At 45.1% G+C, this 15,752-nt stretch overlaps 1 protein-coding gene across 1 annotated transcript in view; it reads left to right on the forward strand.

Moving 5' to 3' along the window:
• The first annotated feature begins 3,086 nt into the window (after window positions 1–3,086).
• Window positions 3,087–15,752, forward strand: part of tmem175 (transmembrane protein 175) — a 46,616-nt gene continuing 33,950 nt past the window's right edge. Inside the window, exon 1 of the mRNA XM_078543878.1 lies at window positions 3,087–3,370. Within this exon, the coding sequence (XP_078400004.1) occupies window positions 3,149–3,370 (222 nt within the window). The 5' untranslated portion in view covers window positions 3,087–3,148. The remainder of the gene's footprint in view (window positions 3,371–15,752) is intronic.

A 15,752-nucleotide genomic window follows, 5' to 3' on the forward strand; every position in this document is an offset into this window, starting at 1 on the left:
CGACTCAGACAAAGTCCACTGAGCCAAGGCCAACACTTAATCTTGTAATTTAATTTAAAGTAATTTTCTGGATTTAGCTTTCCTATAACCTTTACTGTTTTGGATTCCTGCATAAGGTCTTCTTTAAAGTCTGAAGAATCCATGTTTCCTCGTGTCCCCACATAATCTTTAAGATTGTGGATCAGCCTTGTGGCTCTTCTTTGCATCACTTCTATGGCTTAAATGTTTTCCTAGTGTTTCAGTAACTGAAATGGAAATAGTATTCAAGGTGTAGTCTAACCAGAGCATTGTCCATTTTGATCACAGCTTCCTCTGAATTATATTTTGCTGTTTTAGCCACATAGTTTAATATTCCAATAGCTTTGTTGATTATCATTCTGCATTGGTTGGATCTGTTCAACAGGTTCAGATTTTCGTTTGGGGGTTGGGGGGAATGGAAGTTGTGGCCGCTGCCCCCAGAAAGAGGCTCCTGGGTATGGAGGTGGGCTAGGCAAAAGGCCAGCCTCGGTGCTCTGGCACTTGGTCGAAGCTATGAGAAAAAGTAATAAAACAAAAAACAGCTCTCACCCCTCACACCCTCCCCACACACTCCCCTTGCCCCATCCATGCCAACCCATGCCACCTCATGCCCCTACCCACCCCCATGACCTCTCATACCCTCCATGCCAACCTGGGTCCCTTTATCCACCCTCCATGACCCTACATATGGCCCCTCATACCCCATGTTAACCTATGCCCCCATTCCATCCCCCCTGGCCCCTCATACTTTCCATTGCCTTTCCACCCTCCATGCCCCCCACTCATCCCCATAACTCTTTATAGTCCCTATGACAACTTAATGTCAGCTCATGCCAACCATACACCCTCCATGCCAACTCATCCAGTATCCACCATGGGCAGGACTCATGCTGAGATTAAATAAAATTCTTAAGTGTCTATTGATGAATTTCAAAAAATTTCAAAAAATATTTCAAAAAACACTGATTAAAATGCTTTCACTACATTTAACTTCCTATAATCCCATATAAAAACAAGCATTGGTATTCATTGTCCCACTTCAAAGACGTTATAAGCACTTGAAGATGCCAATCAAACTGATCAGACAGGCACTCCACTGAGATAATGATAGGTTGTGAAATCAGTCATGCAGCACTAATCTTATTATGAAAACCCTCAGGCTTATGTCAACACAGAGTAAAATAGCAAACACTGATCTATTTTTAACACTGCAGTTTTTTCCAAATATTTAAAGAGCAAGAGATTTAAATCCCTTAACAGTTTTCTTGACAGCTCCAATAAGCTTGACAGTTCCAATAAGTTTATGCAGTTTTTAACGCACATTCATGTCTACTTTTAAAAAAATACCAAAGGGCACCTGACCTCTCCCAAAGGTGTTCTGGGACCATATTCAAAGGTACCCTACCTCTCCAAAGAACTCCGGTAAGTTTAGACCTTCTCTTACTGGGTCTAAATGCACAAGTTGTGCTTTGGATATCCCACTAGCTAAAATCAGATCTGACTGAGGAAACTACACATTGCCTTCATGAACCACAGATGTGCAATTTAGAACCCAGCTCAATTAAACACCACCACCAACCCCGCCCCCGGTTCCCCCCCGCCAAAAAAAATTATAGGGGCTGGGTTTGGTGTCTGGACTCATTTTCACTAAGACGGAGAGCCTCTCCATCTGCGTGAAAATTCAGGCCCAAGTGCACGAAGGCTCCAAGTTATTTTTCAGCATAATTTTCAGAAAATTCAACACTATAAATGGAGTACGAGTTCCCTATTTTTTCCCTTCCACAAACATCATTATGCACAGCTGCATTAAATTTCATATTCTATTGTTTACTTATATTATTTCCAACCAATTCTGTAGTTTTCTGAGGGAACCACTTGATTCTTCTAATTTGGTTGTGGTGGCAGTCCCCCGTCTTGTAAGATGATGTTTGTGCCGTGGTGGTCAACTCTGTGTTAAGCATTGCATGGTGTGGCTCAGGAGCCCCACTCTGGCATGGCAGTCTTGCCACATTTAATACAGGGGGAGACAGTGGGATGAGAAAGTGCATGATTCGCTGGCCCCTCTCTTCTCTGGACGCTCTTCTCAGCATTTCTGGACTTCCAAACAATCAGCCTCCCAAGGTAATGGCTGTCAGGGTCTTCTCAGCCAGCTGAGCTTTTATTTCTGCTTGTCCCTTCCAATGTCCAATCAATGTCAGGAGGTCACTACCTTCAGCAATGGTTTCCTAGTTGTCACTGTCAGCGTCCGCCATCTTCATATCTCGCTTGCTGGTGCCCTTGTAGTGGAAGCTTGGATGCTCAGGAGTTCATGATCCAGTGGCCAGTTCACCGTACAGAAGATCTTTGGGTATACAGCCATCATCCATCTGATGAACGTGGCCGAGCCATTGGTTTAGCAATGGATGTTTGCTGATGGAATTAGCACACTCCAGGACCTCTGAGTTGGTAACCTTGTCCTGCCAAGAGATGCGGCGAATGCGTGAGACAGCCAAGGTGAAAACTGTTCAGCCTTTTCTCCTGCCTAGCATATGTTGTCTATCACCAATGTAGAGAACTGCACTGAGGATGCAGGTTTGGTTAGACTCAGTGTTCTCAGTCAGACTCGAAACGTCAACTGTACTCTTCTCCGCAGATGCTGCCAGACCTGCTGAGTTTTTCCAGGTATTTTTTATTTTGGGTTTCCAGCATCCGCAGTTTTTTGTTTTTATTTTTTTTCTCAGTCAGGTAGCTGTTGTACCATGTTCTCTTACTCAGTTTGGTATCAACTGCAGATTTGACCAATTGGCATTGTTACTGAGTTCAAATCATTGCTGCAAATTAGAGCCCCAGGACTCTCCACACATGTCCAAGTAACAACCAAATCAACACAACCCCCAGGTTTACCAGAGTCCCAGAGCTTTCGAGGTTGGTCAGGAGGAACATTAAACAAAACGACCAGATTTATTTTTACGCCCATTTTTAACTTTTAGTTATTAATAGGGAACAGGCCAAAAAAAAAAGCTCAGATCCTCATTCAACCAAAGCCGAAAACAGCGAGCGTGCTCGCGCCCCGTTCGCGCGGCCCCGACAGCCGTTCGTGTGTGCGCGCAGCGCGGGTGGTGGGGGGAAAGGCCTTTTGACGGTCGGTGACATGATGTCGGTGTCGTCGCCGGGGTGCGGGGAGGACATTGAGGAAGAGGCGAGTCCCCTGGGCCCGTCTGCAGCAGGAGCCGAGTCTCTGTGCTTCAGCCCCAGGCCCAGTTCGCCGAGGGGGGTCGCGGTGGGTCAACCCGGCCACCACGGCACCGAGCAGTCATCACACAGGCTGCTGGCTTACAGCGATGCACTCATCTCTATCGTAGCCACAGTCATGGTAAGAGGGGCAGTGACAAGCAGCAAGGGGTTTAAATTCTGGTTTAAATTGCATTCACACCCAGGCAGAAAGGGGTGGCGCCACTGCCTTCCCTTCACAGATAAATTTCCGGACAGATCACTGAAGAGAATTAGCAAGGAAAATCTGGAATACACAAAGGCCGCGGTATTTTTTTTTAACATAGCAAGTGCAATCTTTATAATAAAACATGAACATACTTGTTCTCACACTGAACAATTTCTCCTTAAACTCCTCTCACTTCCTCCAAATAAAAGGTGTGGCTATGGGTACCCATATGGGCCCCAGCTATGCCTGTCTCTTTATGGGGTCTGTGGAACATTCCTTGTTCCAGTCCTACTCCAGCCCCCTCCCACAACTCTTTCTCCGGTACATTGGTGCTGCCTCATGCTGTCGTCTGGACCTGGAAAAATTTATTAATTTTGCTTCCAATTTCCACCCCTCCATCATTTTCACATGGTCCATCTCTGACACTTCCCTTCCCTTCTTTGACCTCTGTCTCAATTTCTGGTGATAGACTGTTCACCAATATTCATTACAAGCCTACCGACTCCCACAGCTACCTTGACTACAGCTCCTCACACCCCGCTTCCTGTAAGGAGTCCATCCCATTCTCTCAATTTCTTCGCTTCCGTCGCATCTGTTCTGATGATGCCACTTTCAAAAACAGTTCCTATCACGTCTTCCTTCTTCCTTAACTGAGGTTTTCCACCCACGGTAGTTGACAGGATCCTCAACTGTGTCCGGCCCATCTCCCGTGCATCCGCCCTCACACCTTCCTCTCCCTCCCAGAACCATGATAGGGTCCCCCTTGTCCTCACTTATCACCCCACCAGCCTCCACATTCAAAGGATCATCCTCCGCCATTTCCGCCAACTCCAGCATGATGCCACCACCAAACACATCTTCCCTTTAACCCCCCTGGCGGCATTCCGCAGGGATCGTTCCCTCTGGGACACCCTGGTCCACTCCTCCATCGCCCCCTACACCTCAACCCCCTCCCACGGCACCTTCCCATGCAACCATGGAAGGTGCAACACCTGCCCCTTTACTTCCCCTCTCCTCACCGTCCAAGGGCCCAAACACTCCTTTCAAGTGAAGCAGTGTTTCACTTGCACTTCCCTCAATTTAGTCTACTGCATTCGCTGATCCCAATGCGGTTTCCTCTACATTGGAGAGACCAAACGCAGACTGGGTGACTGCTTTGCAGAACACCTTCGGTCTGTCTGCAAGCATGACCCAGACCTCCCTGTCGCTTGCCATTTCAACACTCCACCCTGCTCTCACGCCTACATGTCCGTCCTTGGCCTGCTGCATTGTTCCAGTGAAGCTCAATGCAAACTGGAGGAACAGCATCTCATCTTCCGACTAGGCACTTTACAGCCTTCCGGACTGAATGTTGAGTTCAACAATTTTAGATCATGAACTCTCTCCTCCATCCCCATCTCCTTTCCGATTCCCCTTTTTTCCAATAATTTATATAGATTTTTCTTTTCCCACCTATTTCCATTATTTTTAAATGTATTTCCATCCATTGTTTTATCTTTGCCTTTTAGCCTATTTCGATCCCCTCCCCCCACCCCACCCCACCCCACTAGGGCTATCTGTACCTTCATTATCACATTCCTTAGATAATATCACCAGCTTCAACACCTCTTTGACCTTTTGTCTATGACATCTTTTGGTTATCTCCACCTATCACTGGCCCTCTATCCAGCTCTACTTGTCCCCCCCCCCCCCACTTTAAACCAGCTTATATTTCACCTCTTTTCTATTTTTCCTTAGTTCTGTTGAAGAGTCATACGGACTCGAAACGTTAACTGTATTCCTCTCCACAGATGCTGTCAGACCTGCTGAGTTTTTCCAGGTATTTTTGTTTTTGTTCTGGATTTCCAGCATCCGCAGTTTTTTGCTTTTATCTTTTGCTTTTATGAACATATTTTGTTGGGTCTCATAAACTTCGGCCACAGCCAACCCTTCATGCAGCTTTATCCTTTCAAGTACTGTAAGGTACTGAATTATTTAAAATCCGTATTTTAAACTACTTGGTTGGATTGTTAAAGTGAATTGAAGGAATCATTGAAAGATTGAAGGAATGTTCAGGTGGGAGGTTTATTCCTCAGCATGCAGTGATGTGGGTACATAGCTGAAACATAAAAATTGATTTATTGGAATACTGTACAAACCTTGTGAACTCAGGATTACATAACCAATTCACCACATGAACTTTTTAGCTAAAGTTTAGCATGAAATTTAGCTAAAAGTAAAGTCACTGCGGATGCTGAAAATCTGATTTTTAAAAAATTCTTTTATGGGTTGTGGGTGTCAATGGCAAGGCCAGCATTTGTTGCTCATACCTAATTGCCCTTGCACCGCCACCTTCTTTAACCGCTGAAGTCCATGTGATGCAGGTACACCCACAGTGCTATTAGGAAGGGAGTTACAGGATATTGACCAAGTGACAGTGAAAGAACGGCAATATAGTTCCAAGTCAGAATGGTGTATGGCTTGGAGAGTGTTGCATGCCATTCGGTAAGTCTTAATGAAGTCTTCATAGTCTTAGATTAATTGTATGTATTTATTATCTACGAGAACTATGTACAGATATACGGTAAAGGGTTCAAGCTAGGAGCTGTCTCCATGCTTGCTTGTGTACACAGCTCTGTCCAACCTAGACTGTGACATCACTGTGTGGGCAGCACTGTACTCAGTCCCAGGTTAACCCTATATGTAACAGACATTATACTACACCTCCATCCCCACCCCACCCCTCCCTGCCAAAAAAGACTTCTACATTGTATTTACATTGTTATTACTATCTCATCTTCCCTCTTCAGGTCTCTGAGTTCATAGGTTCAGGCAATCTGGAAGCCTTATGACCCGACCATATCTCATTTGCATGACTGTCTGAGTAGTGGTAGGCTCCATTTTTTGCAGGTACGCTCTGCTGATTTGGAGGTTATCCTGGCATCTGGCTATCTTTTTATCCTCTTATTCCATTCCTTGGTATTGAACCACTCTTTGTCTACTCGGCGATTGTGGTGATAGATGTTTGTTGCTCCATCCTGTTTCTTGTGGGGTGGACAAACATCATGCTCCTCTCATGCCATTTTTCTTCTTTCACCGGGTGGTTCATCGTGATGTCCTCTGTGACAGAAGATGGCCTTTCCTGTTATGACGAAGTTCACCTTTGTGTTTGGCTGTGTGGTGTGCTGCAGCAACAGACGGCTGCTACTTGGTTCCAGCACTATCATGCTGGTTGGGAGTTGCAGCATTTGCTCTGTGGTCGCAGTGTTGGTCTCATCAACAGTCACCTGAGCTGGAGATTGAGGCTGTTCTGGTTGGTGGTTGCTCCCTTGTTTAGCCTTCACTAGAAGCGTTGTGGTAACCATCTGAGTGGTTGGCTGGTCTGACCAATGAGGGCTTTCTGGCACCAGTAACAAAAATGGACAAACCTGTTCGGCAAAGAGAGAAGACATTTTGGAGCTGAAGTCCCAGTCAGGACTCTTTCTTGATTGAGCTCTTGGGAAATTGCTGTTCTTTATAATTTACGACAGTAGTTGCCTTGACACCTGCCATTTTGACGAGATTGGGGGTTTGACAGGCATCTCTGCTGAAGAGAGAAAAAGACTGATTACAAATAACATACATCAGCTCAAAGACTTGTTTGCTGCTATACAGTGGTTCCAGAATCATGTCTATGACCAAAAGTCAGATTCCTCCAGGCCCACAGAGTGGCATGCCTTGTTCGAAGCCAGAGGGGTCTCAACTACAGTTCTTTGCCCAATTTAAAGTTTGTGAGATGGCCATTAACCAAAATGTTGGTGTTGCAATACCAAGATCTAGGATCTTCAACCTCTCCCATGGCTGTGTGACCTCTTGGTATTCAGTCTCGACCTCATGAATTATCTTTTGGGTCTTCAGTGTTATTAGATGTCTTGGCTTTGCACAGTTTGCTGAAGTGTCCAATTCTTTTGAAAACATTGGGCTGAAATTGCAGGACATTGATCTTGCCGGTGGGGGTGCTTTGCTCCACAGTGCTGGCATGGTTGCTCTACTGGTCGGTTAGGGTATTGCTTCCCTTGGCTTGGAGTCACCCTGTTTAACTAACAGGACTGTGTGGGTTCTTTTGTACCACAGTTTACTTTCTCTTGTTAAAATAGACCTGTGATGCACACACAGTTCAGACTGTCTAACAATCTGGATAGCTTTCTTGAGGGTTAGATCTCCCTTCTCTTGCAGCATGTCTGAGAGTACGTCGTCCAGCTTGCAATGACAAGGTTGACAATTTAGATATTATCATGAGGCAATGTGCCTCACATTTAACTACCATTTTAAGTTGAAACCTAGCCAGCCAAGTTTTCCAGGCCTTGAGAAACCCAGTGGCTAAAGGGAGATGCAGACTGCTGAATCCAGGAGGTAAGTACCTTTCCTCTTAACAGCTTGAATCAGTATAAGTGCTTCACCAACCTACCACGATCAGGCATCCTACCCTCCCATCCCCAACCCTTCTGACCTCCCCCTTGCTCTGGTCTCCAATCCCCTCCTATAGCTTCCCTCTGGCACTTACTATCTCGCCCCTGCATTGGCCTTTGATTTTCCTTGTTGCCTCCAATCTTCCTTGCAACCTCCAATTAATACCTGCTCAGGTCTCTGATGTTGCCTGGTTCCAGACTCCATTCGTCCCATTTTCCAGCCTCTTGACATTGCCTGGCTGTTGACTCTGATCTTCCTCTCTCAGCTGGCTTCAAGAATCACCTCTGGCTCTGGACTCTGATCTTTCTCCCCACTTCACCCAACCTCTCCAATCTCCATGAATCTGAATTATGATCTTCCTTCCTGGCTCCCATCTCCCTGACCTTTCCCTCCTCTCTGCTGTCTGGTACCAAAGACCTAACCACCCGATGGCCAGCCAGCTTCACAGTCTGGCTGGACTGTGGCTGGAAATGGAGACAAAAAAGGTAGCTGATTTGCCGTTAAATTCATCAGGACCATAAGACATAGGAACAGAAATTAGGCCATTCGGCCCATCGAGTCTGCTCCGCCATTCAATCATGGCCGATAAGTTTCTCAACCCCATTCTCCTGCCTTCTCCCCGTAACCTTTGATCCCCTTACCAATCAAGAACCTATCTATCTTGGTCTTAAATACACTCAATGACCTGGCCTCCACAGCCTTCTGTGGCAATGAATTCCGTAGATTCACCACTCTCTGGCTAAAGAAGTTTCTCCTCTTCTCTGTTCTAAAAGGTCTTCACTTTACTCTGAGGCTGTGCCCTCGGGTCCTAGTCTCTCCTACTAATGGAAACATCTTCCCCACGTCCACTCTATCCAGGCCTTTTGGTATTCTGTAAGTTTCAATCAGATCCCCCCTCATCCTTCTAAACTCCATCGAGTATAGACCCAGAGTCCTCAAACATTCCTCATATGTTAAGCCTTTCATTCCTGGGATCGTTCTCGTGAACCTCCTCTGGACCCTCTCCAGGGCCAGCACATCCTTCCTGAGATACGGGGCCCAAAATTGCTCACAATATTCTAAATGTGGTCTGACCAGAGCCTTATAAAGCCTCAGCAGCACATCTCTGCTTTTATATTCTCGTCCTCTCGAAATAAATGCCAACAGGACCTAAGGGAATCCTGCTCTACCAGGTTTTCTGACCTCTGAGCAGGCTCTCACGACCTCCCTGCCTCAATTAATATTCAGTCCATTATCCACCACTGACATACTGGCTGCAGCATGCACTATCTTTTTTTAAAATTTATTTATGGGATGTGGGTGTCGCTGACTACACCAGTATTTATCACCCATCCCAGTTGCCCTTGAGAAGGTGGTGGTGAGCTGCCTTCTTGAACTGCTGCAGCCCATGTGGTGTAGGTACACTCACAGTGCTGTTAGGAAGGGAGTTCCAGGATTTTGACCCAGTGACAGTGAAGGAACGGCGATATATTTCCAAGTCAGGATGGTGACTGGCTTGGAGGGGAACTACCAGGTGGTGGTGCTCCCATGTATCTGCTGCCTTTGTCCTTCTAGATGATAGCAGTTGTGGGTTTGGAAGGTGCTGCCTAAGGAGCCTTAGTGAATTCCTGCAGTGCACCTTGTAGGTGGAGCGCACTGCTGCCATTGTTCGTCGGTGGTGGTGGGAGTGAATGTTTACGGATGTGGTGCCAGTCAAGCGGGTTGCTTTGTCCTGGATGGTGTCAAGCTTCTTGAGTGTTGTGGGAGCTGCACTCATCCAGACAAGTGGAGAGTGTTCCATCACACTCCTGACTTGTCTTGTAGATGGTGGACAGGCTTTGGGAAGTCAGGAGGTGAGTTACTTGCTGCAGAATTCCTAGCCTCTGGCCGACTTTTGTGGCCACAGTATTTATATGTCTAAGATGAAAGCAAAATACTGCGGATGCTGGAAATCTAAAATAAAAACAGAAACTGCTGGAAAATCTCAGCAGGGTCTGTGGAGAGAGAAACAGAGTTAACATTTTGTGTCCGTATGACTCTTCTTCAGTACTATTGCCAGAATATTGTCAGGGCCCATAGCCTCTGCAGTATCCAGTGCCTTCAGCCGTTACATGATATGTGTAGTGAATCGAATTGGCTGATACTGGCATCTGCGATGCTGGAGACCTCCGAAGAAGGTCGAGATGGATCATCCAGTCGGCACTTCTGGATGAAGATTGTTGCGATTGCGTGTGTGTGCTGCAGCATCTCAGGTAGGTTGTTTTGACAGCAGCTCCCTTGTTTGTAACCACAACGATGAAGGACAGCAAAGTTGTGGGAGCACCATCACTACCAAGTTCCTCACCAAATCATGCACTATTTTCTCTTGGACAAATGGCACCGATTTTCCAATGTTGCTAGGTCATAATCCTGGGTTTCCCTACCAAATACTTCTGTGGGAACATCATCATCACAAATCCTGTGGCAGGTAGGAAATGCAGCCCACCACAATTTTCTCAGGACAGTTATTGATGGGCAATAAATCTGAACTAACAAATATCATCCACATCCTATAAATTAGTTTTTTTTAAAATTCCCATGGCCCCTAATCGTGTGTGAGCATTCAGCAGTTTTGTACTGATCAATTTCAGGATGTGGTACCTCAAAAGGGTTTCATTTGACAAGTAAGATGTTTTTAAAAACAGCTCCTTACGATAGTGAGCATTATTCATACAGATTGTTTATGTTAGTTGTCTTGAACTATGATAAACAATGGCTGTGTATTCTTAAAAATCTGATTTTTTTGGCTATTCGTTCACTGGATGTTCCTGGCTAGGCCAACATTTATTGTCATCTCTAATTGTACTTGAGAAGGTGGTGGTGAGCTGCCTTCTTGAACCGCTGCAGTCCATGTGCTGTTAGGGAGGGGGTTCCAGAATTTTGACCCAGCAACAGTGAAGGAATGGCAGTATATATTTCCAAGTCAGGATGATGTGTGGCTTGGAGGGGAACCTCCAGGTGGTGGTGTTCCCATCTGTCTGCTGCCCTTGCCCTTCTGGAAGGTAGAAGTTATGGGCTTGGAAGGTGCTGTCTGAGGAACATTGGTGAGTTCCTGCAGTACATCTTGTAGATGGTACACACTGCTGCCACTGTGTGTCGGTGGTGGAGGGAGTGAATGTTTGTGGAAGTGGTGCCAATCAAGCGGGCTGCTTTGTCCTGGATGGTGTCAAGCTTCTTGAGTGTTGTTGGAGCTGCACTTATCCAGGCAAGTGGAGAGTGCTCCATCACATTCCTGACTTGTGCCTTGTAGATGGTGAACAGGCTTTGAAGAGTCAGGAGGGGAGTTACTCAGGATTCCTAGGCCCAACCATCTCCAGCCAAATTACCGCCCCAACAGTTTACTCTCGTTCATCAATAAGTGATGGAAGTGGTCATCAGCAGTGCTATCAAGCAGCACTTGCTTAGCAATAACCTGCTCACTGATGCTCAGTGTTGGTTCCACCAGGATCACTCAGCTCCTGACCTCATTACAGCCTTGGTTCCAACATTGACAAAAGAGCTGTACTCCCAAGGTGAGGTGAGAACTGCCCTTGACGTCAAGGCAGCATTTGACCAAGTGTGGCATCAAGGAACCCTAGAAAAATGAATCAATGGGAAATCAGAGGGATAACTCTGACCTGCTCTTGTAGCCACAGTATTTATATGGCTCTTCCAGTTCAGTTTCTATTCTATGGTAACCCTCAGGATGTTGATAGTGGGGGATTCAGCGATGGTAATACCAATGAATGTCATGGGGCGATGGTTAGATTCTCTCTTGTTGGAGGTGGTCATTGCCTGACACTTGTATGGCGTGAATGTTACTTGCCACTTGTCACCCCAAGCCTGGATATTGTCCAAGTCTTGCTGCATTTGGGCCTGAACTGCTTCAGTATCTGAGGGGTTGCGAATGGTGCTGAACATTGCACAATTTTCAGAGAACATCCCCATTTTTGGCTTGATGGTGAAAGGAAAGTCATTGATGAAGCAACTGGAGCTGGTTGGGCCTAGGACACTACCCTGAAGGACTCCTGCAGTGATGTCCTGGAACTGAGATGATTGACCTCCAACAACCTCAGCCATCGTCCTTTGTGCTAAGTACGACTCCAACCAATGGAGAGTGTTCCCTCTGATTCCCATTGATTCATTTTTCTCGGGTTCCTTGATGCCACACTTGGTCAAATGCTACCGTGACGTCAAGGGCAGTTCTCACCTCACCTTGGGAGTACAGCTCTTTTGTCAATGTTGGAACCAAGGCTGTAATGAGGTCAGGAGCTGAGTGATCCTGGTGGAACCAAAACTGAGCATCAGTGAGCAGGTTATTGCTAAGCAAGTGCTGCTTGATAGCACTGCTGATGACCCCTTCCGTCACTTACTGATGAACAAGAGTAAACTGATGGGGCGGTAATTCGGCGGGTTGGATTTGTCCTGCTTTTTGTGTACAGGACATAGCTGGGCAATCTTCCACATTGCTGGGTTTAGGCCAGTGCTGTAGCTGTACTAGAACAACTTCGCTAGGGGCACAGCAAGTTCTGGAGCACGTCTTCAGTACTAGTGCCGGAATATTGTGAAGGCCCGTAGCCTTTGCAGTATCCAGTGCCTTCAGCCATTGCTTGATATCACGTGGAGTGATTCAAATAGGCGTATTAGCCTATTAGTTCAGATTATATTGGTAAAACCAATGTTGGCGGTAAATTTACCATGTCATAATCACAATTTCAGAGGAAGGAAAATCGGATAGGAAGTCTCTATGGGCCACTTTCCCATAGCTGCTACTGGATCTTCAAAAATGCCATTAATCGTAATGTTGCAAAGGCCATCTGTGTGATAGATAAGTGGCTTGTACAACCAGTAAGAAGAGAAAGTGGGAGAGAGGAAAAAAAGTTAATCCCCTTCTTTGTAATAATGTCCCTGGAAATAATGCCCCTCTTCCCTGGAAAAATAAATTTTTATGATGCATTGTTAGATATCTCTACCAGCAATTGGGTAAATTATGAAGTAATATTCCCACTTGGAGTATTGTTATCTGGCAAGACTCCAGTCCGGCGATTTTAGTAAACTTCTTACCATGGTGCTCTTGGGGTATGATCTTTATTTTTAAAATTAAACTATCTACTATAGTTTTGTTATAAAAGTTATTGAGAAGTTTAGCTACTTTGCACACCATATATTTAAATATTATGTTGCAGTATATTTAAAATAGGGCTAGAAAATCATTTCTAATCATTGAGGAAGTATTATGCAATGCTGAGAGAATCATTTTAGTTTGCTTTCATTGTTGTCTTGAACATATCAATTAGTGAGAATTTCCTACAGAGACAGATTGTGTTGCCATTTAACAATGTGTCATAATTGATTCAGTGATTGTGTTTTATTGGAAATCATGTTTAAATATCCTGCTGCCTTCCCAAGGGTTGTAATTTTAACCTCTTTTGAGCAGGCAAGTGGGAAGGCAGCAAATCAAGAGGAATTAGGTGTCTTCCATTAAATTATGCAAAATGGGGTTTTGATATCACCGGATTGCAATTTTAACCCAGTGCCCATGTGGGGAAGCCTTTCTGGATAAACTGGCAGCAAGTAGGAGCTGGGTTCAGAAAGATCTGTACTTAGATTTTCAGAAGGCATTTGATAAGGTGCCACATCAAAGGTTATTGCAGAAAATAAAAGCTCATGGTGTAAGGGTTAATATATTGGCATGGATAGAAGATTGGCTAGCTAACAAGAAACAGAGGGTAGCCATAAATGGGTCTTTTTCTAGTTGGTGGGTTGTAACGAGTGGTGTGCCAGAGGGATCAGTGCTGGGGCCTCAGCTTTTTACAATTTATATGAATTACATGGATAAAGGGACAAATGGTATGGTTGCTAAATTTGCTGACAACACAAAGGTAGGTGGGAAAGTAAGTTGTGAAGAGGACGTAAGGAGGCTGCAAAGTGACATAGACAGGTTAAGTAATTGGGAAAAGACCTGACAAATATAATGTGGACAAATGTGAAATTGTCCATTTTGGCAGGAAGAATAAAAAAGAACCATATTGTCTAACTGGTGAGAGATTGCAGCACTCTAAGATTCGGAGGGATCTGGGTGACTTAATCACAAAATGCAGGTACAGCAAGTAATTAGGAAAGCTTAATAGAATGTTATCGTTTATTGTGAGGGGAATTGAACGTAAAAGTAGGGAGGTTATGCTTCAATTATACAGGGCACTGGTGAGACCACATCTGAAGTGCTGTGTACAGTATTGGTCTCCTTACGTAAGGAAAGATGTAAGTGTATTAGGAGCACTTCAGAGAATGTTTACTAAGCTAACACCAAGAATGAGTGAGTTGTCTTATGAGGAAAGGTTGGACAGGTTAGGCTTGTACATACTGAAGTTTAGAAAAGTAAGAAGTGACTTGATCGAAACTTTTAAAATCCTGAGGGATCTTGACCGAGTGGATGTGGGAAGGATGTTTCTTTTTGTGGGAGAATCTAAAACTAGGGGTCACGGTTTAAAAATAAGGTGTCGCTCATTTAAGAAAGAGCTGAGCAGAAATCTTTTCTCTGAAGGTCATGAGTCTTTGGAACCCTCTTCCCCAAAAAGCAGTGGAAACAGGATCTTTGAATATTTTTAAGGCAGAGCTACATAGATTCTTGATTAACAAGAGGCTGAAACATTGTCGGGGGTAGGTGGGAGGTTGCAATCAGGTCAACCATGATCTTATTAAATGGCAGTCTAACCTCAGGGGTGGGGAAACTATTGGAAGCAATTCTGAGGGACAGAATTAATCTACACTTGGAGAGGCAGGGATTAATCAAGGACAGTCAGCATGGTTTTGTTTAGGGGAGGTCATGTCTGACCAATTTGATTGAATTTTTCGAAGAGGTGACCGGGTGTGTCGATGAGGGCAATTTGATAAGGTCTTGCATGGGAGGGATCAATAATCAAGGGGCATAGATTTAATGTAAGGGGCAGGAGATTTAGAGGGGATGTGAGGAAGAATTCTTTTAGCCAGAGGGTGGTGGGAATCTGGAACTCTCTGCCTGAAAGGGTGGTAGAGGCAGAAACCCTCATAACATTTAAGAAGTACTTGGATGTGCACTTGCGATGCCATAGCATACAAGTCTATGGGCCTAGTGCTGGAAAATGGGATTAGAATAGTTAGGTACTTGTTTGACCGACGCAGACTCAATGGGCTGAAGGGCCTTTTTCTGTAGATCTCTATGACTCTATGGCAGAGCAGGCTTGAAGGGCTGAGTGGCCTACTGTTGCTCCTGGTTCGTATGTTTGTATGGTCTGTTAATTTGAGGTTTTTTTTTGGTTTCCTTGTGGTCCAGAAAGAACAGGATGCTCCTCCTGAACCCATGAAAGAACCTCGAGCCTCCCTTGCCATGAGATTCCTTCTAGATCTCACAATAATTATTCCCTCCTAAGTACCCAACTATTTGTGCCCTCAGTGACATCTTGCTGCTCGAAATCTTGCTGCTGCCCACTGGCCAATTGGCGTTTCCCATTAGTTCAAGTGGGGATGATGTTAGGACGTATGCAGATGAGACCCAGAAGTTAAAATCTCCCAGACCTCATGAGGTGGTGGGCCGGACAATGTTCCATTTGACTTAGCCCCTGGCTTCATAGATACCAGCAAGGATTTAAAATTATGGTGTAGGTGTATTGAATGCAGCATTTGAAGAACATTACACCAATTTGTCAATCGACGTTATAAAGAACACTGATTGGAAAGTCTAGGCTATTATCTGTTTAATGTTCTACTTTGGATTTCCAATCAGTTCAGTCTGGAAAGAGTTAAAATGTGGTACAACATATGCCCTTACATAGGGTATATTAACAGCATGCTGTTCACTCACCGGCTCCATCTAACCCCAAGGTCCAGAATGAGGGAGAATGGATAGCCTCCT

Source organism: Cetorhinus maximus, chromosome 1 (assembly GCF_964194155.1).
Source record: "Cetorhinus maximus chromosome 1, sCetMax3.hap1.1, whole genome shotgun sequence".
In the NCBI taxonomy this organism is placed as follows: domain Eukaryota; kingdom Metazoa; phylum Chordata; class Chondrichthyes; order Lamniformes; family Cetorhinidae; genus Cetorhinus; species Cetorhinus maximus.